Source organism: Symphalangus syndactylus, chromosome 17 (genome assembly GCF_028878055.3).
Source record: "Symphalangus syndactylus isolate Jambi chromosome 17, NHGRI_mSymSyn1-v2.1_pri, whole genome shotgun sequence".
Taxonomy (NCBI): domain Eukaryota; kingdom Metazoa; phylum Chordata; class Mammalia; order Primates; family Hylobatidae; genus Symphalangus; species Symphalangus syndactylus.
This window is the reverse complement of record NC_072439.2, coordinates 46,403,078-46,426,720: the sequence shown is the minus strand read 5'-3', so window position 1 is coordinate 46,426,720 and position 23,643 is coordinate 46,403,078. Positions and strand designations below refer to the sequence as shown.

General features: G+C 37.2%; 1 protein-coding gene across 7 annotated transcripts in view; it reads right to left on the bottom strand.

Annotated features, from left to right (window-relative positions):
- The window catches only part of ANO6 (anoctamin 6), a 237,352-nt gene that overhangs the window by 101,057 nt on the left and 112,652 nt on the right, over positions 1-23,643 (bottom strand). For all 7 annotated transcript variants that reach the window (XM_055251354.2, XM_055251352.2, XM_055251351.2 and 4 more), the window contains one exon: positions 6,187-6,315. In XM_055251354.2, coding sequence (XP_055107329.1) covers positions 6,187-6,315 — 129 coding nt within the window. The remainder of the gene's footprint in view (positions 1-6,186; positions 6,316-23,643) is intronic.

Genomic DNA, 23,643 nt, shown 5'->3' with positions numbered 1-23,643 from the left:
AGATCCCATCTCTTAAAAAATTAATGAAAAGGCCAGGTGCGTTGGCTCACGCCTGTAATCCCAGCAATTTGGGTGGCCGAGGCGGGCAGATCACGAGGTCAGGAGTTCAATACCAGCCTGGCCAACATAGTGAAACCCTATTTCTACTAAAAATACAAAAAATTAGCTGGGCGTGGTGGTGGGCACCTGTAATCCTAGCTACTGGGGAGGCTGAGGCAGGAGAATCCCTTGAACCTGGGAGGTGGAGATCGGAGTGAGCCGAGATCCTGCCATTGTACTTTAGCCCAGGCAACAGCGTGAGACTCCATCTCAAAGAACAACAACAACAAAAATTAATTAAAAATCAATTCTAGAACATTCTCATGGTTCCCAGGAAGATTCCTCCCTGATGCCCACTTACAGATAATCATGTTCCCACCTCAGCCCCAGCCATTAATCTGTTTACTGTTTCTCTAAATTTGCCTTTCTGGACATTTCATGTAAGTGGAATCACACAATACTCAGTTCCTTGTGTCTGGTTTCTTACACCTTCCCACCTTTGAGGTTCATCCATATGGCAGCATGTGTCAGCAGTTTGCTCCTTTCTGTTGTTGAATAGTGTTCCAGTGCATGGATAGAGCACATTTTGCCTATTCATTCATCAGTGGATGGATATTTAGGTTGTTTCCAGTGTTTGGCTATTATGGATTATGCTGTATGAACAGTGACTCACAAGTCTTTGTATAGTACCTGTTTTCATTTCTCTTGGGTAGATACCTAGGGAGTGGAATTGCTGGGTCATATGGTAATTGTATGTTTAACTTTTTGAGGAATCTCCAAACTGTTTTCCAAAGAGGCTGCGCCACTTTATATTCCCACCTGCAATGTATGGGGGTTCTTGTCTTAGTTTGTTTTCTGCTGCCATAACAGAATACCATAGACTGGGTAATTTATAAAGTTCCCACTACTTAATACTGCAAATGGCAATTAAATTTCAACATAGGTTTTAGAGGGGACATTGAAACCATAGCAGTTCTGTTTCTCCACATCCTAGCCAACTTCTGTTCTTATCTGTCTTTGATTAGTCATTCTAGTGTGTGTGAAGTAGTACCTCATGGTGATTTTAATCTGTATTTCCCTAATGACTAATGACGCTGAGCATCTGTGCATATGTTTATTAGCTATTGGTATATCTCCTTTGGAGAAATAGCTGTTCATATATCTTGCTTCTTTTCTCTTTCTTTTTTAATCCTAACTGCTAGACCACCAGGGATTTTGCTCCTTTGTTGTTGCTGTTGTTATTAAGTTGTAGAAGTTCTTTGCAAATACTGGATACAAGTCCATTATCAGATTTGGTTTTGCAAATATTTTCTCCTAGTCTGCTGCTTCTCTTTTCGTTTTCTTAGTGGTGGCTTTCTTCAGCTTTATTGAGGTATAATTGACAAATAAAATTATATAAATGTAAAAAAAAAAAAAGAAATCTATCAAAAATGTATGGCAAGTGTAATATTTAATAGTGAAATTTTAGAAACATTCCCATTAAAATCAGGAACAATAGTGACTACTATGTGTATTGGTTTTGTTCAAGAGGTCATAGCCATTGCACTCAGACAAGAAAAAGAAAGTATAAATATGGCAAAGAAAGAACAAAATTGTTATCATTTGTAGACAATATGGTCTTCATTTGAGAAAATTAATAGTATTAGAAACTACTAAAACTAAAAAGAGCTTATCAAGGTTCTTAGCGCTTACAGAAATCAATAGACTTCTTTTACACACAGTAAATCATAACTGCATTTAAAATGCCTCTGACAATAGTAACAAAAATTTTCAATAATTGGAAAAAGTTAATAAAAATGTATAAGATCTTCATGGACACTACAGGTTGAATACCTCTTATCCAAAATGCTTGGAACTAGAAGTATTTCTAATTTTGGACTTTTTAAGGAATTAGAATATTTACATTATACTTACCAGCTGAGCATCCCACATCTGAAAATCCAAAATGATCCACTAAGCATTTCTTTTGAACGTCAAGTCAGCACTCAAAAAGTTTTGCGTTTTGGTGCATTTTGGATTTGGGATGCTTAACCTGTATTATAAAGCTTTACTTAAAGGATAGTAGATCTCAATAAAAGGAGTGATACATCATGTTCATCACAGTAAAACTTTTTGGTAAGTTTTTAAACATTTCCCAAGAGATCTCATCCAGACTCTAGGAAAACTGTTCTGGTCTCATGATGATTAATCCCAAACAATGGATAATAGTTTTTAGAAGCTCACAGGCTCTATAACCAGTTAGTTGTCTCACAGTATTTGAAAGTTTGAATTAAATTATAACTAGATAAATTTAACTTTGATCACTAATTAAAAAAAAATTCTCTATCCTACAGTCTCCACTGGCCAGATCCTTTTGCTACTACACACTAAAGAATTCTTAAGGTCAGATATGAAATACAAATATATACTTCCATATATAAACTTTTCAACTTCAAGGACATACATTTTCCATTAACTTTTAGGAATGGATAACTGATGTTTTTAAAGTAAATAAATAAATCATATTCAGGATTGTTCCCACTGTTTTTGTACTACCTAGACCTCTTCCCCGTCTTCACCCTCATCTGAATTGTACCATTACTTGGTCACTAACATATCGGTTTGAAGGCAAGCATCAGAGAAAACAAAATTCAAAAGATCAGTTCTGCCAATTGTTAGCAGTTCTGGAAGAAAGCAGCAATTACTAACAAAACTGAGCAAGAGGAGTTAGAGAAATATATGGGAATTTGTTTTATGTAAAACATCTTTGCTCTTTACAATATGGATCAAACAAATTTAGATATATTTAATCATCTACTGTGCCAGATACTGCTGGCTGCCTACAGAACAGCCATTCTCCCCTCTTTATTGCTAAGAAAAGCCTGCTTGTTCTTTAGGTATTCTGTGATCAGGTGATTCAAGACATGAAAGACCAATCTTGTTTAGTCTATGCTAATGACAATAATTCCATTCATGTTGCCAGTAGTTGATTTAGGAAGAGACTTGTAACAGACAATGAATTGTGAAAGGAAATCTGCAAAGGGCCCTTCTAGAGGAGCTTTCTTCCCTCTTAAAAAACAGCCCTGAGAAAGGGCATTCCTTCTCTCTGCCTCTGGCTACCTGGAGTTGCAGCAGCCATCTTAAAATCAAGGGAAGACAATTTAAGAGCCAACATACTGAGGATGGCAGAGCAGGAGGATGGAATGACTTCATTAAGCCAATAAACTAATCCAGAAATGGCTGTATCTCCAGACTACTTAAATGAGAAAATAATTATTTCCTTTTAGCATTTAAGCCATTTTGAGTCTGGTTTTCCTGTTATTTGTGATTTAAAACATTCAAACATTCTGTGCCAAGCCCAGTACAGACTAAACGAGTGTTTGTTGCTGAAGCAACTTATAATCAGCCTTATGTAAAATCTAAATGTAAATGGTTTATGCTTTTTAAAGGAGGGTGTTTTCTTAAGTGTTTTTGGTAATATGAATGGCCCAAGTTACATGATATTTGGAGGTTTGGCTAGAAAATTATTTTCTTTTTGCTCAAAGGATGATACATCCTTTGAAATACTCTATGTTTTTGGTGTTTGTAGCCCTGTCACTTCTATCTTTCTCCAGCCCTACAAAGTGTTTAACAATATCCTTTAGATAAACTCTGGTGGAGTCAACCTTGGGGTTGCTTTAGGAAATCAGTATGGTTTACACGTAAGTTTTTTTCTTTCAAAGAAAACAGGATTTTTAATTGCCTTTCCTTGGTATTGTCCTAAATCCTCAATAAGGCCTGACAAGGAGTACAACGGAACTCACAAATGTTTTTCCAAGGAAGAAAAACGTGATTCCAAAGTTAAGCTTTGAATTTCGGTGAAGTATATATAAATTAAGTAATATGTACAAATACAATCTGAAAACACTTCAAAGCACAACTTATAAAAACAAACATCAAGGTATATCAATCCATGAGTTCAAGGATTGCCAAAATTAATGATGATTTTTTTCCTCCTGATTTATGAGAGCTACCTTGGGACCTATGTTTCTGTCTGAAGCAAATGCAGAATTGATTAATACTGTAAGCAGCTCTAGGGCCCTTCACCATGGCAGTAAAGCTCTTGTCTAAAACCAGAACTGTTTCTTTTACACTTTAATGGATTAGATCTGTTTAACTTACATTATATATTGCTCAATCCAGATCCATTGGCATATGGATGCTTAATGAATATTTGATGATGGTGACTATGACTGCATAGAATGTATCTTAGTGTCTACAGGAAAATGAAAGTACCCTAAGCTGTTTTACTTTAGTGATAAAATTGTATAATAACAGGAAAATCATGCCTTTTCATATCAGGGCATGATTTTAAGAAAATCCCAAATGGGAAGATATAAGAATTAAAATTTATGATCTAATAATGCTAAAAAATTATGTAACATCTATATATGTTATTTTATTTAATCTTAACCATAATTATATAGCCTAAGTATTTAGGATCCAATTTCCCTGAATCTAAGATGCCATTGATTGTATGGTGAGCCAATATTTTATGTATTAATAAGAAAAAATTCAACAATGAAATTATGATACAGCATTTGTAAGATCCAACTGATTTTAGAGATGTCAAATGTAAAAAAGAAAAAAATATTTGATTTGAAAATTTGCCTAAGTCACATAGCTACCCAGCCAGAAACGATACTTTCCACTCTTCTGAGTTCTGACCAGTAGCATATGAGCACAACTGATGTAGTTACTTTGAGGCCAAAGTGGTAAAGAAGCATGAGTACTTTCTTCATCTTATCTACCATTTATCTATGTTGATATTCAGGATGACCCGGGAGTCTACCTGTGGAATATGGCAGAGCTTCTGTCAGGCTTGGGTTTCTTGATAACTGCAAAGGACAGAGGCCCAACCCCAAACTATGTGCCAAACAGGGATGCCACATTTGACCTTGACGTGAACAACAAACACTCTGTTTTTGTGTTAAGTCCTTGTCATCTGGGAGCTTGTTTGTTACAACTAGAATTACTCCAATAGAGTGGCAGAATTAGAACTTGAAGGTCAGTTTCCAAAGTCTGGGCTCATTCTATTCCACCATGCAAATATAAAATGCCAAACTTAACCCCCTCTGAAACAAACAGATGAATAAAACAGTACTGATTACTTCATTTTTTAAAAGGTTTTATCACTTGATTTGAAAGAATGGGCAAAAATCAATAGACTTAAAGTTGGCATATTTCAAGAAGACAGTCTAGACAGGGACAATTAAAGTTTTGTGTGTGTGTGTGAGACAGAGAGAGAGAGGGAGAGAGAGCACATATATGTGAAATGGGGAAGAAAAAAAGGATGAGGAATGATTTCTAAAGTAGGTGAAAGTAACACATATATGCACTCTTTTTTGGTCTGTTTTAATTTAATGCAGTTTGGGTACAAGTAAAAACGTTCCAGGGAGTTGTTTATAACCCTGCCCTACTGTTTTAATATCCTAAGAAAAAGATGGCCCTTTACCAGAAAAGCTTGGTGCAAAGGAAAGGGAGAAGAGAGCAGCTTGACTGGCAATGCAATGAATGAAAGGGAGGAAAGGGAGGGAAGGGAGGTAACAGAGAAAAATGTGAGGTCAAGAGCACAGTTTCCATATTCAAGACAGTTTGAACCATGGCTTCACCACTTGCCAGACTAGATTCCATGACCTTTTATACTCATCTAACCTAAGGGTCATCTCTATCATCCATAAAATGGTGTGATTATAGAACCCACTTCATGCTGTATGAAAGGACAACATGTATGCAAATGTATCTACAATACCTGAGTGAGCACACATTGAAAGCTAGTTGTTATTACACTTGTCATTATTAATCATTAGCTTCCTATGCCACCTAATTGAATAGCCAGGCATGCTTAAGGTAAATCTCTTCTGTACAATACAAAGTCCAATTCCTTGAAAGAAAGTCTGCTTTCAGCTGTGAAACCAAATGAGGTTAAGAGCCTGAGGAAGTTTCTGATTCATATTTAAAAAACGTTTTGTTAATATGCTTTGAGAGAACATGAGCAGAGAAAATATGAAATTGTTTTGTGTATGATATTTCAACACCAGTTTCACTTTATTACTTATATAAAATAGCAGTTTTTTTCATGTTACAACATAAGAAATAAAAAGAAGGGAAAATAGCATTAAAACTTACCCTTTGTTTTTCATTTGTACCCTTTTTATTACTCTCTTTTCTGCTTTCATCCTCATATACTAGAACAAAGTCAATTCTTCGCTGGCCATCATTAAAAAAGAGAGAGTCAGGTTTTCCATTAAATTCTGCCTGTGTAAAACAGGAAAACAAATTGTAATATATAATTTTTTGAAAAAAGTGCTGACTTATAAGTGTTAATTTTCAAGCTTTAATAGGTTTATTGTGAAAGAGAAATACATCCACCACTAGTTAGCTTACCAAACAGTCATGGCCACTCTGACTGACATGGCAAACATGGTCTATTCTTGGTGAAAGGAAGTATTTGAATTGAACAGTACAGCATTATTCTATAAACTCATGAGAACATATCAATATTACATATGTAACACAATCATCCCAGAATTATTTCCACCTCAAGCAGCAAAGGCATATCAAGGTTGAAAACGAACATAGTAAACAAAACTGCTTATTTAAGGGAGTGAAGTTTATTTAACAAGAAAAATCTAAGACAAAACACTGTTGATGAAAATCTCATCCTTCTTATGTCTTATTTTCTAACCTTTTACCATTTTTCATGACTTCTTTTCAGACCTACCTCACCGCTTTATAGCAGATATCATGGGATAACGTCAAACAAATGCCAAAAGATACTCCCATATAAACAAAAGCTGCACTAGTCATTGGTGTTTGTCCCCTAATCTACAAATGATGTCCCTCATTCCCAGCAAACAAATTTTAAAAAACCAAAAGAACCAGCAACAACAAAATATAGAAGCCTTTAGTTTAGAGCTTAAAATCCTTATGGTTTAAAAGGAAATGACGGCAGAACAGAGACCAAATACAAAAATACCTGTTAGCATATGGAGTTGGATAGAATTGTTCTAATTTACTCTGAGGAATGATTTGAATTTGTGTTCTCACACAGCTTGTCAGAATGCTCATGTTAATTTTGTTAAGAATCGACTGCTTTTTAAGTAAGTGATATTGAAAAGTTTTCTATGATTCATTAAAAACTGATAAGGAGATTTCATTTTGCAATCATTTGGTGTATAACTTGTACATTGTGTTCATTAAATGTGATTAATTCTCCTCTTCATTCAGTATCAATTAGCACAGAAGCTACGGAATTTTACCACACACCACTTTCTCCTTTTCTTCACACTTTTGAGAACATGTATTTTTTTGATACTTACATGAAATGTGATATTTATCATTCCTTTCCCCTTTTCCACTGTGGAACACATGAAGGTTTATTACCAGTATTGGAAGTTTCTAATTGGCAGGTTTTTTCACCAGCAGAATGAATGCTGCTGATGTAACCCATCTCAATGCACCTTCATCCAGTGCATTTAACCAGGAATTCTAAGCACAAACAGCGTGACTGCTGTGAGACCTTTCCTATCCAGGACAATAAAGGGCTAGGAAAACAAAGACACATCCATGTCTTAGGCTGATACCACTATCCAATCTTATATTTGCAATTTCAGTTATTTCAAATCAATAAACTTTAAGAGTATTTAAAACTATATGAAAATGCTGAGCCATGTCTTTTTTATTTCAGCCACAGAGTCCTTTAGGTCCATTCAATTTCTCTTATTTTCAATGAGGACTATATTATGGGTGACCAGGGCTATTGCTAGAGGAAAATTGTGCATGGAGAAAAAAATATATATATAATTTCTCAGAAGAACAAAGGGGAAGTGGGGTCCAGTGGAATATAGTCAGGAAAACCTGGTCATCACTGCAAACATCTGAAAAATGTACAAAAAGCCACTTGTTCTCTGTAGCCCACATTCTGTTGCCTTTGATTGAGTCCAGCAGGAGCTCACTGAAGTTAAGTTCTGAAGAATTAGGCCTGGAATGAGAAACACATCTGTACATGGCCCCAGGCACTCCTCCCTTGCACAGTGGCACAGGTTGGCAGTTAGCTCCCAGATAATCTGGTCTGCATGCAAACCTCCCATGTGTGATGCAAGACCATGGCCCTTTATTTGGAGGAAAACCTCACTGACTTGGCAACATTTGCCTGTGTGTAATAAGTAGGTCAAACTCCAATATGGTACTATTAGAATGCAATACTAGAGAAAAGAGTACCAGTCTCTACTGCTGTAAAATCCAGGTTTCCTATCTCTTGGCAGAAGACATTCTACCACATAACAGGGAAAAAGGGAGAAACTAATATCACTAGCCTGGAAAGAATATGTAACAAATAAGGGAACCGGTCTAAATAAAAACAGATAGTTAAAATGCTGAAGTTAAATTATTTGTCCAAGATCTGAATAAAGATAAAAATAAAGATAGTTAAAAATGCTGAAGTTAAATTATTTGCCCAAGATCTGAATAAAAGCAGTCAGATTAGGATCTTTGCTCAAATTCTTGTTTATGTGTAAGGGTGTTTGAAACTTGCCTTGGACAGCAAGTGAGATTGACTTACTGTATCGGAATTCTCAAATAGCCTATTCCTCCCCTGATATGGTTGCCATTTACTAAGAGATTGGAGAGTATTCCAACGCTCATTTGGGTTAATGGTCTCTCAACCTTTACGCCTAGCAGGATGCAAGAAAGGTTTACTGTCCAACAATAAAGTTGAAGAATTACACTACGAAAGTAAATATCAAAACATTCACATAATTTGAAGTGTAACTGATGTGCAAATATGGAAAAAACATGTGGCTCTCTACAATTTTTAAGACAAGAAAAAGTAGTTAATTCCAAGAAGAACACAAAGGGAAAAAAACTGTAATAATAGACAACTACTAAAGTAAAAATATGGGATCTTCTATTTTTCAGTAAATTGTGAATCCAGGTACATGGCAAGTTCTAGGGAAACAAAAGATTAGAAGCAAAAGCCTTTATGTGAATATTTAGATTTCACAAAATATGAAACATAACAAAATTTTACTTACATGCCATGCAGTTATGAATGACACATATTCCTACATGTTTTTTCCTAACTGTAGCAGAGTTCGGGCATGAGAGTCAAGGCATGAGTAATAAGTAGAACGTTTTTTCCCCCCAACAAAATGGTGCAAAAATATTGCAGAGATAGAAGACACTAGGTCAAATTTTTTTCATTTTTATCAAAATGCAAACTACAGAGTTCAAGAAAAACAGTAATAATTGAGCCGAAAAAGTGCCAAGAACTGCAGGTCTGGAAGGCTGACTTCCGAAGGTGGAAAGACAAGTACTGTGGAAGCTGGGGTGGGGAGGAAAGGAAGTAACATATTAGTAACTCTGGACACACAGGGGAGCCACACAGGAAGTCAGCTCAGTAAATGGTGTGTGCTGTAGGGAGTAAATGAGCTTGTTTTTGACCAGACCAGGCATTCAGGAATGTGCTGACAGCAAAGAAGCACAGTGGAAAAGGAGCCCATTCAAGGAGGAAAATGCATCCTGAAGCTTGGACTCCAAGTCTGTTTTAGAGTCAAACGTGCCAGGATGTTCCAAGAACACCCCTTGGTTGTGACTCTATGACGATCAAGGTGTACTCAGGAATGGCCCAGAATGATTTTTGTACAAATCACACTGTCTGCTTCCTGCCCTGTTAAACCACACTGTCAGCTTCTGAAGGTTAGTGGCCAGGTCTTGTTTGTTCACCTTGAGTCCTCTGCTGATAACTCAAGGGCTCAGGTTTATTTTTTTCTTAGAATAAAATTTTCTTTTCTGATAAAATATATACTCAACACAAAAAAATTCTGAAGATGCAAAAAAGTATACAGAAAAAAATAAAAGTCATATGTAATCCCATCTCCTAGACAGGAGCTAAGTTTCTTAAAATTTTGGAGTACATCCTTTCAGGCTTAGATGGACATACATGCATGCAAGAACACACAAACACACTAACCAAAATGATACCATATTATACATACTGTTTTATAAACATCTATTATAGACACGTGCTAGTTTTATAGAAAGCTTTACAACATGTGTAATAGCTGCAATATAATTTAGTAAAACAGTTCCTCCACTGATGAGCACAGAAGCAGTTTCCAATTTTCTGCCTTTATAAACACTGCTGCAATGAGCATCTTTGTACATATGTATCTGTGCACATGTTCAATTACTAAATTCCAGAAGCAGATTTTAAGTGGCACAGCCTTTTTAAAAGCTTTTGATACATAGGTTGCAAAACTGTCATCCAAAATATTTATAAAATCAACATATCCACCAGAGGGTATGAGTGCTTTGCTCCACCCTCATTTGACTTCAGTGTTTTCTACTTTTCCCAATATGATAGTCAAAACATGTACTTTGTTTTTTTCATGTACACCCTTTAACTAGAGAGCTCTAACTTTGCTATGGATACTGCCCAAATGAAATACTCTTTTTTTTGTGGAGTGCTTATTACTATCTTTCACTTAATTGAACAATCTTATTATTTAAACACTTTTCAGTAGACTGTCTTGGGTCTTCTTACCGATGAAATCCTGAAAACCACACAGGTCACTGAGTAAGTGGAGTAAAGGGCAATACTGACCAGGCCTATATGATTCCATGTGGTTCAGTCTGGGACTTCTGTCTGCTAAGAGAAGACTGCTAAGTGGGGGAGGGCACCAAATATCTCTTCAAAGGTAAGTACTCAAACTGAGTTATGGAGAGACTGGTTATGAGAGGTTCCTATGCATCCCTCGATGGTGTTTGCACCAAGCAATCCAAACAAAGAAATGGTGTGATTTACAGCCACTGTGAAGCCTGGTATCCATTTGAACAGGTGGCTGAATAAGACAGCTTCAGAAGGGGCCGCATCTGCTGGGAGTGGATGATGTCCCAGCACAATCTGGGGTTGTGGTCATGAAAAAGAAAATAGGGAATGATGTATACAGTGACCTTAAAAGAGTTCATTTTTACTAAATTAGTCCCGAAAGGAAAAGGGAGAAATATTTCAGGGCACTGTCAGGTAGCCCCGGGTTTAGCAAGGTGAACATGTTTTCTGTAACGTGGACACTCAACTGGAATGTGGCATGATAATTTTAGAAGGGCACCAACCCGTTGACCGACTTTCCATTATAATTTACATGCCGCCTGCATAACTACCAAGTTATCAATTGTGTATTTTGATTCATATATTTCTTTAGATTCAAAACATACTACTTATTTGGTATACAAATAATTTGTTGCAAGTTAAAACTGATGTAGAAATTCTAAAAAATAGTCTTGTGTTTTATATAAGTAAATGGCTATAACTAGTCCTGAACTTGCTATTTTCAGTCATTTCTCAAGGATAGATGTAGTTCACTTATAAATACCATTAGATTGTGCCATGAAATGCCTTGTATGCAAGGGAATGTTCACGTATCAATGGCTTCCTGATTTTACCTCTGTTTCCGTTTGCCTGTGTTAAAGTCTAGAGTTCTATCATTACAATACCACATTTTAGACCCTGGTGAGGATGAAGGCGCAATGCCTTGAGCATAGTGAGTATTAAATATTTCCCTCTAGTTCATGCCAAGAAAGCAGTACTTTTATCAAATGGAGTTCTCATAGGATTTTCAGTATTCTTTAAATTTCTGAAAAAAGGGTAGAGGAAATATGAAAACAGAACTTTGAAATGACATTTAAAATAAAACTTCCTTAAATGTCATTAATTAACAAGGGTGGAAGATGCTGAGTTAGGAGCCTTCTTATGGGGTAGAGGACTCTTACTGAATCTTTTTCTTAAGCCCACAGAGTTATAATTGTAATTTTCATTAGCATGACTAAATATACATATATTTGGCTTTCCTGTTTTCCCACAGACTTTTGACCATTTTAAAAATCTCAATGTAGCCTTCCTTAAAGGTGATCTGCAGAAAAGCAGAACAATAAATAATAAATGAAAAGAAAAAAATGTGAAAATGCCTATAGTGGTTGTTTTTATACTCTCCTTTTCTAGAAGACATCATCATCCATTTGCACTGTTCTCATCTGGAAGTGGTAATGTTGGTAAAAGAAATGTAGGAGAGATCAAACTTTAAGATATTCCCAATAAAGCATTACAAAAGACAGATATAATAAAACAAGACAGGTGGTAAAAGAGGACATTCGTGAGAGTGAATGATTATCCTCCTAAAGGCTAACCTCTTAAGGTTCAAATATCCTCAAGGCATCTTGCTTTAATATCCATTACGGATTTAATATCCAGCCATGCTTACTTCAAGCTTTTTTGACCCTGTGAGCATTTTCAGTTTGTACCATCTCCTGAGGAAGAATGATCTGTAGGTTTTCCACTTAGACAAGAGAGTTGTCCTAAATTACATTTCTGAACTTTTAAAGAAATAGCTCCAATCTTATATTCTGGAATCAGTTGGAACCAAAATAATATTGCTACAACCAGATTCTTTATGATTTAGTGAACTTTCACAATATTCTATCCACAAACTTTAAGATCCTTAGTTTTATGGAACAACAAATGTAGCTTGACTTCGTAACTGTATGTTCCTCTCCACCCATCCTCTGATTCTTCTTAATTAACTATACTTCAACTATCTTTAAGCTTACCTGTGTTTGGTTCTTAGACCACAAAACTGGCCACGACTCACAAATACTGGTGGTTCCCAGTCACCAAATCGATAGCTGTGAATTGCCCATCTTTTCTAAGTCACCTGTGTCACATGTGACTGTGTCAAGTTAGTAGACACCTGCGTCAGGTTAGCAGTCCCTCAAATTTTAAGCTACAGCTATTAAGACTTAAACTGAGATGAAGAAGATAAATAAGGTGTAAGCGGGGGCATAACCAAAGTAGAAAGTCTTGGGTTCTTTACTAGGTTCTCAGATAATTCTTCTGCAGCTTCCCTTAATGTTGCAATCTGTCACTCCCATAGTGACACATGTTTGAAAGTCATCTAAGGGTTTTTCTTGGTACGATTTCTTTGGTGAACTCATCTTTTACAGTAGGTTTCCATTTCTAGTCTTAGAACTGCCCTGGGCTATTTTTAGCTTTTCAGCTACACAAGAGTGTTGTCACAATCTGTAATTCCCTAGTAAACCGGTTATATGACGTGTACCCCGGGCCATGATCTCAGACAACTGCTCTGGAAATCAACGTTTGCAACTTCATTCGAAGCCAGAGGAAGAAAAACAAATCAGAGTACCTAGTGCCCAGCAAAGCAAAGGATTGTGACAATTCCTACCAGTTGATTCACGTTTTATATAGATATTACTTTTCTTCCTTTAACTCAAAAAGCAGTTTACAAGAATGGTGTTCTTTGTGGTGTGGAAATAGGGATGCACAGATGTTTCCAAAACACGATTTTAAAAAATGAACGTCTTATTTAAAACAGTGGTGCAGGCCAGGAGCGGTGACTCACGCCTGTAATCCCAGCACTTTGGGAGGTTGAGGTGGGCAGATCACCTGAGGTCAGGAGTTCGAGACCAGCCTCAACATGGAGAAACTCCATCTCTACTAAAAATACAAAATTAGCCAGGCATGGTTGTACATGCCTGTAATCCCAGCTACTTGGGAGGCTGAGGCAGGAGAATTGCTTGAACCTGGGAAGTGGAGGTTGCGGTGAGCTGAGATCGTGCCATTGCACTCCAGCCTGGGCAACAAGAGCAAAATTCCGTCTCAGAAAAAAAAAAATACAAAACAACAACAACAACAACAAAAAACAGTGATGCAAAAATGTTTTCAGCTGACTATAGATAGTAAATAAATAAAACCTTACAAAACTCTCTTCAAAGAGGATACTGAACATAAGCTATTATTATTTAACAGGTAAATGAAGAGTCCAAAATGAGAATAAAGAACACAGACTTTGGTATCTGGCAGAGCTACTAGCTTCAAATCTTAACTGTGCCAGGTACAGCTAGCCATGTGCCTTTGTGTGTATATTGTATCTCTTTAAAACTAAATTGACTCATTTGTAAAAGGGAAAATCATAGAAAGGCAGGGTTATTGTGAAGATTAAGTGAGATGATGCATGCAAGGCAACGGCACAAAACTTGGAATATAGTAAAAGCTCAATAAATGTGAGCTTTCACAATGGTATTCTCTACCTTAACAGGTAACAGTTCTTTATTCATTACTACCTGTGTTGGGTGCATTCACATAACTTATAATCATCAGAAACTTCTACCTGCATCTTGCTTCTTCTCTCTATTGTTACTCAGATTATCAGGGATTACTTCTTTTAGCTATCAATTTACCTGTCTTTAATAGGTGTTGTGTTACCCTATTACCTGCTGCTTCTAACATGCTTTGAATTGGGCAACCAGATTAACTGAATTTGTTGAAATTCTCTCAAATTAAGAAGTAGTGCTTTGGTTTTGGACATCAGAGGCTTTTAGTCTTTCTTCAGGTTCTGAGTAAAGTATGATAAAGAGGAGGGCCTTATTCCACGTAAGAATAAAATATGTTAAGAGCAATTAAATTGTATTCTCCCCTTCTCCTAGCCTCTTTCAAAATAAGACGGAAGACATCTGGCGTCAAGAAGAATAAATACAATACCATTAAAGAATTACAAACAGAACCAGAGCCAGAGAAGGCAGGAGAAAGAAAATGTACTAACCATTGAGAGAATTGTAGTTGTTGTGATCTTAACATGAAAACTGGCACAAAGCCTTTTGGCAGCAGGGCAAAAGGAAAATATGTTCAATGATATAGTCCTGTTATCGGAAAAAATGGAAGCATTCTGATTTTTTGGGAGGATAAAGTCTTACGTGGGACCATATATAAAAGCCCCCAATTTTTTTTACATTTCCCTAATAGACAATGTCCTTGGCAAGCAATTGGGGCTATGCAATAAAAAATACAGGTGACCTTTGACTTTTTCATCTTTAGTTCTCATATTGCCTCTACCTCTGAGGCAATTAGTTTAGCTTTCAATCTGTTCCATCTATTGCCATCGTTCTAGTCTGTGCTCTTGACCCCTACTAATGCGATTACAATTAACACCCCGTTGGTCTCCTTGTATCCGGTTCTCCTGTTCACCAATTTACCTTTTACACTGCCACCAGAAGGATGTTCTAAACCAATATGCTCAGCAAGTCACAGAAGTGGTCAAAAACCATTAGTTACTCCCAGCAACCTCTAGAGGAAGTCCAAACTTTTCAGTTGCCTTATAATCTGATTATATGCCACATTTTATAAACTATTACTCCCCATTCCCAACCTTCCAACCCAACTATCTTTCTCATTAGTCTTTTGACTATGTCATGGTCCTTCCTCTCTCTACTCCTTTGCTCCTACGGTTTCTCTGTCCTGAAATCCCCTCCCGCTCTCCTAACCACCTACTCCTTACCACCTATCCAAATCTTAACTGTCCTTTAAGGTCCAGCTCAGTTCTTCCTTGGAAGCCTTCCTACCAACTTGAGTTCATGTTTTTCTCTCTTCTCGTACCACCCTCTGTGCCAATGGATGTGTGCTCCACAGACCTCTGGGGAACCTGCAAGGTCAAAACCATTTTTATAATAATACTAGATGTTATTTGCCTTTCTAACTCCATTACCATCTGCAATGATGGTGCAAAAGTCATGGTGGGTAAAACTGCCAGCACCTTAGCACAATCCCACATTGGCACCAGACTGGACTACCAGGCATTCTTCACCACCACATGCTCACAGTGAAAAAAAAAAACAAGTTGTCACTTCCCTTAAGAATGTTCTTGATGGCACAGTAATAAGTATTAACTTTACTAAATCTTGAGCGTTGAGTACACATCTTTTTAATATTCTGTGGGGAGAAATGGAAGTACCCATTCAGCACTTCTGTTGCACACAGAAGTATGATGATTGTCTCAAGCGAAAGGGATTGCAGGATTTTTGAGTTGTGCATTAAAACTGCCTTTTTTTTTTTTTCACAGAATACCATTTTTACTTGACAGATGACTGACACAAAATTTGGTTACACAGACAAGTATTTAGCAGATACTTTCTCGAAAATGAACAACACGCAACTGTCATTTCAAGGAAAACAACTGACAACATTTCCTGTTAGTGACAAAATATAAGTTTTCAACCAAATATTAGAATTTAGGACAACTAAATTCACCACTGTGAATCTGACAGCTTCCTAATAGTCAATGACTTTTCTGTTGAGACTGAAGGTAATGTTAACAAATGTGACTTTTTTTTCATATCATATAATGAAATGAGTAAACATTTGTAACATCTACTTAACTTAGTGAATCGATACCTTCCAACTGACCTAAGCATGGTGGCAAAAATCATGCTTGGGTAAAGGTCCTCTCAAAACGCAAGGCGGGTAGTGAAAATTTATTAATATAGTTTCAACATTCCACATTGCAACCAAGCTTTATAAACTACCATTTGTTGAGTTTGATTGAGCAATCCAAGAAGAACATCCACAAGTATCTGAAAAGGCTTTAAAATACACTTCCTTTTACTGATTACCTGTCTATGTAAGACTGAATCACCTTCATGTACTTCAACCAAAACAATATATTGCAACTTTGAAGTGCAGAAGCAGATATAAGAATCCAGCTGTCTTTCACAGACTGCCAAATTGGATAAAGAGTTAAGACCCATCAGTGTGCTGTATTCAGGAAACCCATCTCAAGTGCAGAGACACACATAGGCTCAAAATAAAGGGATGGAGGAAGATCTACCAAGTAAATGGAAAACAAAAAAAGACAGGGGTTGCAATCCTAGTCTCTGATAAAACAGACTTTAAACCAACAAAGATCAAAAGAGACAAAGAAGGCCATTACATAATGGTAAAGGGATTAATTCAACAAGAAGACCTAACTATCCTAAATATATATGCACCAAATACAGGAGCACCCAGATTCATAAAGCAAGTCCTTAGAGACGTACAAAGAGACTTAGACCCCCACACAATAATAGTGGGAGACTTTAACACCCCACTCTCAACATTAGACAGATCAACGAGACAGAAAGTTAACAAGGATACCCAGGAATTGAATTCAGCTCCACACCAAGGGGACCTAATAGACATCAACAGAACTCTCCACCCCAAATCAACAGAATATACATTCTTCTCAGCACCACACTGCACCTATTCCAAAAGTGACCACATAGTTGGAAGTAAAGCTCTCCTCAGCAAATGTAAAACAGAAATTATAACAAACTGTCTCTCAGACCACAGTGCAATCAAACTAGAACTCAGGATTAAGAAACTCACTCAAAACCACTCAACTACATGGAAACTGAACAACCTGCTCCTGAATGACTACTGGGTACATAATGAAATGAACGCAGAAATAAAGATGTTCTTTGAAACCAATGAGAACAAAGACACAACATACCAGAATCTCTGGGACACAGTTAAAGCAGTGTGTAGAGGGAAATTTATAGCACTAAATGCCCACAAGAGAAAGCAGGAAAGATCTAAAACTGACACCCTAACATCACAATTAAAAGAACCAGAGAAACAAGAGCAAACACATTCAAAGGCTGGCAGAAGGCAAGAAATAACTAAGATCAGAGCAGAACTGAAGGAGATAGAAACACAAAAAACCCTTCAAAAAATCAATGAATCCAGGAGCTGGTTTTTTGAAAAGATCAACAAAATTGATAGAACGCTAGCAAGACTAATAAAGAAGAAAAGGAAGAAGAATCAAATAGACGAAATAAAAAATGATAAAGGGGATACCACCACCGATCCCACAGAAATACAAACTACCATCAGAGAATACTATAAACACCTCTATGCAAATAAACTAGAAAATCTAGAAGAAATGGATAAATTCCTGGACACATACTCCCTCCCAAGACTAAACCAGGAAGAAGTTGAATCTCTGAATAGACCAATAACAGGCTCTGAAATTAAGGCAATAATTAATAGCTTACCAACCAAAAAGAGTCCAGGACCAGACAGATTCACAGCCGAATTCTACCAGAGGTACAAGGAGGAGCTGCTACATTCCTTCTGAAACTACTCCAATCAATAGAAAAAGAGGGAATCCTCCCTAACTCATTTTATGAGGCCAATACCAAAGCCTGGCAGAGACACAACACAAAAAGAGAATTTTAGACCAATATCCCTGATGAACATCAATGCAAAAATCCTCAATAAAATACTGGCAAACCGAATCCAGCAGCACATCAAAAAGCTTATCCACCATGATCAAGTGGGCTTCATCCCTGGGATGCAAGGCTGGTTCAACATATGCAAATCAATAAACGTAATCCAGCATATAAACAGAACCAAAGACAAAACCACATGATTATCTCAATAGATGCAGAAAAGGCCTTTGACAAAATTCAACAGCCCTTCATGCGAAAAACTCTCAATAAATTAGGTATTGATGGAATGTATCTCAAAATCATAAGAGCTATTTATGACAAACCCACAGCCAATATCATACTGAATGGGCAAAAACGGGAAGCATTCCCTTTGAAAACTGGCACAAGACAGGGATGCCCTCTCTCACCACTCCTATTCAACATAATGCTGGAAGTTCTGGCCAGGGCAATCAGGCAGGAGAAAGAAATAAAGGGTATTCAATTAGGAAAAGAGGAAGTCAAATTGTCCGTGTTTGCAGATGACATGATTGTGTATCTAGAAAACCCCATTGTCTCACCCCAAAATCTCCTTAAGCTGATCAGCAACTTCAGCAAAGTCTCAGGATACAAAATCAATGTGCGAAAAACACAAGCATTCTTATACACCAATAACAGACAAACAGAGAGCCAAATCATGAGTGAACTCCCATTCACAATTGCTTCAAAGAGAATAAAATACCTAGGAATCCAACTTACAAGGGATGTGAAGGACCTCCTCAAGGAGAACTACAAACCACTGCTCAATGAAATAAAAGAGGACACAAACAAATGGAAGAACACTCCATGCTCATGGATAGAAAGAATCAATGTCGTGAAAATGGCCATACTGCCCAAGGTAATTTATAGATTCAATGCCATCCCCATCAAGCTACCAATGACTTCCTTCACAGAACTGGAAAAAACTACTTTAAAGTTCATATGGAACCAAAAAAGAACCTGCATTGCCAAGTCAATCCTAAGCCAAAAGAACAAAGCTGGAGGCATCATGCTACCTGACTTCAAACTATACTACAAGGCTACAGTAACCAAAACAGCATGGTACTGGTACCAAAACAGAGATATAGACCAATGGAACAGAATAGAGCCCTCAGAAATAATACCACACATCTACAACTATCTGATCTTCGACAAACCTGACAAAAACAAGCAATGGGGAAAGGATTCCCTATTTAACAAATGATGCTGGGAAAACTGACTAGCCATATGTAGAAAGCTGAAACTGGATCCCTTCCTTATACCTTATACAAAAATTAATTCAAGATGGACTAAAGAGTTAAATATTAGACCTAAAACCATAAAAACCCTAGAAGAAAACCTAGGCAATACCATTCAGGACATAGGCATGGGCAAGGACTTCATGTCTAAAACACCAAAAGCAATAGCAACAAAAGCCAAAATTGACAAATGAGATCTAATTAAACTAAAGAGCTTCTGCACAGCAAAAGAAACTACCATCACAGTGAACAGGCAACCTACACAATGGGAGAAAATTTTTGCAATCTACCCATCTGACAAAGGGCTAATATCCAGAATCTGCAAAGAACTCAAACAAATTTCCAAGAAAAAAACAACCCCATCAAAAAGTGGGTGAAGGATATGAACAGACACTTCTCAAAAGAAGACATTTACGCAGCCAAAAAACACATGAAAATGCCCATCATCACTGGCCATCAGAGAAATGCAAATCAAAACCACAATGAGATACCATCTCACACCAGTTAGAATGGCCATCATTAAAAAGTCAGGAAACAACAGGTGCTGGAGAGGATGTGGAGAAATAGGAACACTTTTACATTGTTGGTGGGACTGTAAACTAGTTCAACCATTGTGGAAGTCAGTGTGGCGATTCCTCAGGGATCTAGAACTAGAAATATCATTTGACCCAGCCATCCCATTACTGGGTATATACCCAAAGGAATATAAATCATGCTGCTACAAAGACACATGCACACGTATGTTTATTGTGGCACTACGCACAATAGCAAAGACTTGGAACTAACCTAAATGTCCAACAGTGATAGACTCTCTTAAGAAAATGTAGCACATATACACCATGGAATACTATGCAGCCATAAAAAATGATGAGTTAATGTCCTTTGTAGGGACATGGTTGAAGCTGGAAAACATCATTCTCAGCAAACTATCGCAAGGACAAAAAACCAAACACCGCATGTTCTCACTCATAGGTGGGAATTGAACAATGAGAACACTTGGACACAGGAAGGGGAACATCACACAGCGCGGCCTGTTGTGGGGTGGGGGGAACGGGGAGGGATAGCATTAGGAGATACACCTAATGTAAATGACGAGTTAATGGGTGCAGCACACCAACACGGCACATGTATACATATGTAACAAACCTGCACGTTGTGCACATGTACCGTAGAACTTAAAGTATAATAAAAATATATATATTTAAAAAAAAAGAATCCAGCTGTCTTTTCTTAAAGAGATCTGCAAAATGTATAAAAAATGATACCCTTCTTACTGTTTTAGAAGACAGTTATTCTACATATTTATATTAATGTGTATTGGTTATATTTACATGAATACATATTTTTTAAATTTCTCAGTTTTAAGTTCTAATACAGTAGATATCAACAGATATATCCACATTAAAAAGGAAACTCTTTGAGGTCGATACTTTTCTATTTAGAGTGTGAAGTGTAAGAATACTAAAAATTTAGAACTGCTTTTTTATACCATTTTGGCTCTTAATTTTACATCATATGTTACAATAGTATAATATAATACAAATATATGTCATGTATTTTTATGTACATATAGTATCATCTTAATTGGAATATCACACTGAAGGAAAAAATACTTACTTTTAATCTGTAACACCTAAGAAAGTGAGCCAACAGATTATTGAATTGACTTGAGGTAACATGTCAAAGTATTTAATATAGCCATTTTATTCAAGTTTTATAATTAGGTGGCAATAGACTAAGTCTTTTCCAGAAAATTCAACACTCCATTCCATCCAAATGCAGTTGTCAGTTTCCATATTCTATTAACATTTTAAATTGTATTCTATTGAAGAAAAGTATTTCCCTCCTATCTTTGCACATGCAGTTCCCTCTTCCTAGAATCTCCTTTGCTCCCTTTCCTCTTCATGGAGATTTTCCCTGGTCCCGCATCTAGCTTAGGTTTACTCCTTATATGCTCACAGCACACCTTATACTTCTCCTTAAATGTCACTTCTCACGACTTTAATTGTTATTTGTGTAATTATTTGATTAATGTCTGTCTTTCTCATTGGAATATATGCCTCAAAGAGATATAGACTGTGCCATCTTTTTAGTGATATTTCCCAACAATACCTGCTCAACAGGGCTATGCAAACATTAAATGGATAAATATTATTAAATAAATTAACTGAAATTAATTAACCCTTTATCCTGTGACATTCTGTAAAGTGGCAGATAAATTAACGGGAAAATTCCATTACACATCACAGAAGAAATAAATAAATCTGATTTTTATTTTTAAAGGAATTATTTAGAGAACAGCTCAGTGCGTGGCAAAAGTGGTAATGGGAAGACTATGAGTCCAGGGAAGAAAGGTGGAGCCTACCTGAGGAGGTTAGCAATGGAGATGAGAAGTAAGGGACAGATTGAAGCTGTAATTTATACTTAGAATCAGCAGGCCCTGGTAATTAACTGGATGGGGGTGAGACAGCCTCAGTTATCAAAAGGGTGTCAAAGAGCCTGAGGTTTCTGGCTTGAGCAGCTGAGAGGACGATGTTTACATTTATCAACATTCAGAGAACTGGAAGAGAAAAAAGATTAGGAGGAAAAGACTAAGTCCCTGAGGTTTCTATGTGGCAGTATCAGCATGCGGGGCTGAGAGGAAAGATTTAAGAAAAGGATAAACTTGGGAGTTGTCAACATAGAGCTCATCATGGAAGCTGAGGAAGTGAGTATGAGGAGGAGAGAGAATGAGTGAGAAAAGATGAGTGGGGCTTGGCTCTGAGGAATCTAACGGATAGGAAGTGCTTGGGTGACGCAGGGCAGGAAGCGAAACAGTAGAGAAGTGGCCAGAAAGACAGAGAAATGGTCAATGTAAGATTATCTTTGATTCGCTTCTCCCTCACCCTCAACTCTCTTTTCCATATTCCTTGCTTCTGCCCAGTCGCCACTGGGACTATTGTGGTCATCTCCTAACTGGACTGTCTGCACGTTACTTCTCCCCCAGTTCACCATGCATCCTCCCACCAGAATACTCCCTCTACAGTGGTGCTTTCCCACACAGTAGCCAGGAGCCACACACGGCTATTGAAATTACATGAATAAGAATTCATTAAAAATTCAGTTCTTTGGCCTCAATAGCTGCATCACAAGTTGTCTCCATACCCACGTGTGGTCAGTGGCTATCGTGTTGTTAGCACAGGGACAGAACATTCCCACCATGAGAAAAAGTTCTATTGGAGAGCACTGCTACAGCGTTGCTTTCTCTCCTCTGCTCAAAAGCCCAAACTCTTTAGTCCAACATTTCTAAATTCCACATTATCTTTCCAACATCCTCTCCTCTCACTTCCCAAGATCAACTCTAGGCTCAATGCAAACTGGGCACACCCACTCATTTCCACCTTCACTGATATGTTCATGTAATGCTATTCGGGCACCCTTCTGTAATACATCCACTGTGATAGTTATGTATCAGCTTGGCTAGGCTATGGTACTCATTTATTATGCAGTCAAACACTAATCGAGGTGTTGCTGTAAAGGTATTTTGTAGATGTGGTTAACATCCACAATCAGGTGACTTTCAAGTAAAGGAGATTATTCTCCATTTCTGTGTGGGTGTTCTCCAGAGGTCAGTCAAAAGACCTGGTAAAATCCTGATTGATATAGATTCTGGCACAGATTTCAGTACCTACCAAAATGTAGTCTTCAAGGTTGAGCTATATACCATTTCCTTCAAAAATACAAACCTGATTTTATACGTATATCCACACATGTGTACATATACATATATATGTATGTGTGTATATATATGTATATATATTTGGTAGATATATATATGTACACATATATGTGTATATATGTATATATGTGTGTGTGTATATATGTGTATGTGTGTGTATATATACATATAATTCTTTTTTTTGTAGAGATAAGGTCTCATTATGTTGCCCAGGCTGGTTTTGAACTCCTGAGCTCAAGCAGTTCTCTTGTCTTGGCCTCCGAAAATGCTAGGATTATAGACATCCAGCCCAAACCTGATTTTTCTAAGGTAATGATTCTTAAACCTGGGTGTACATTATAGTCATCTTTTTTTTTTTTTTTTTGAGACGGACTCTCGCTCTGTGCCCCAGGCTGGAGTGCAGTGGTGTAATCTCAGCTCACTGCAAGCTCCGCCTCCCGGGTTCACGCCATTCTCCTGCCTCAGCCTCTCCGAGTAGCTGGGACTACAGGTGCCCGCCACCACGCCCGGCTAATTTTTTTTGTATTTTTAGTAGAGACGGGGTTTCACCGTGGTCTCGAT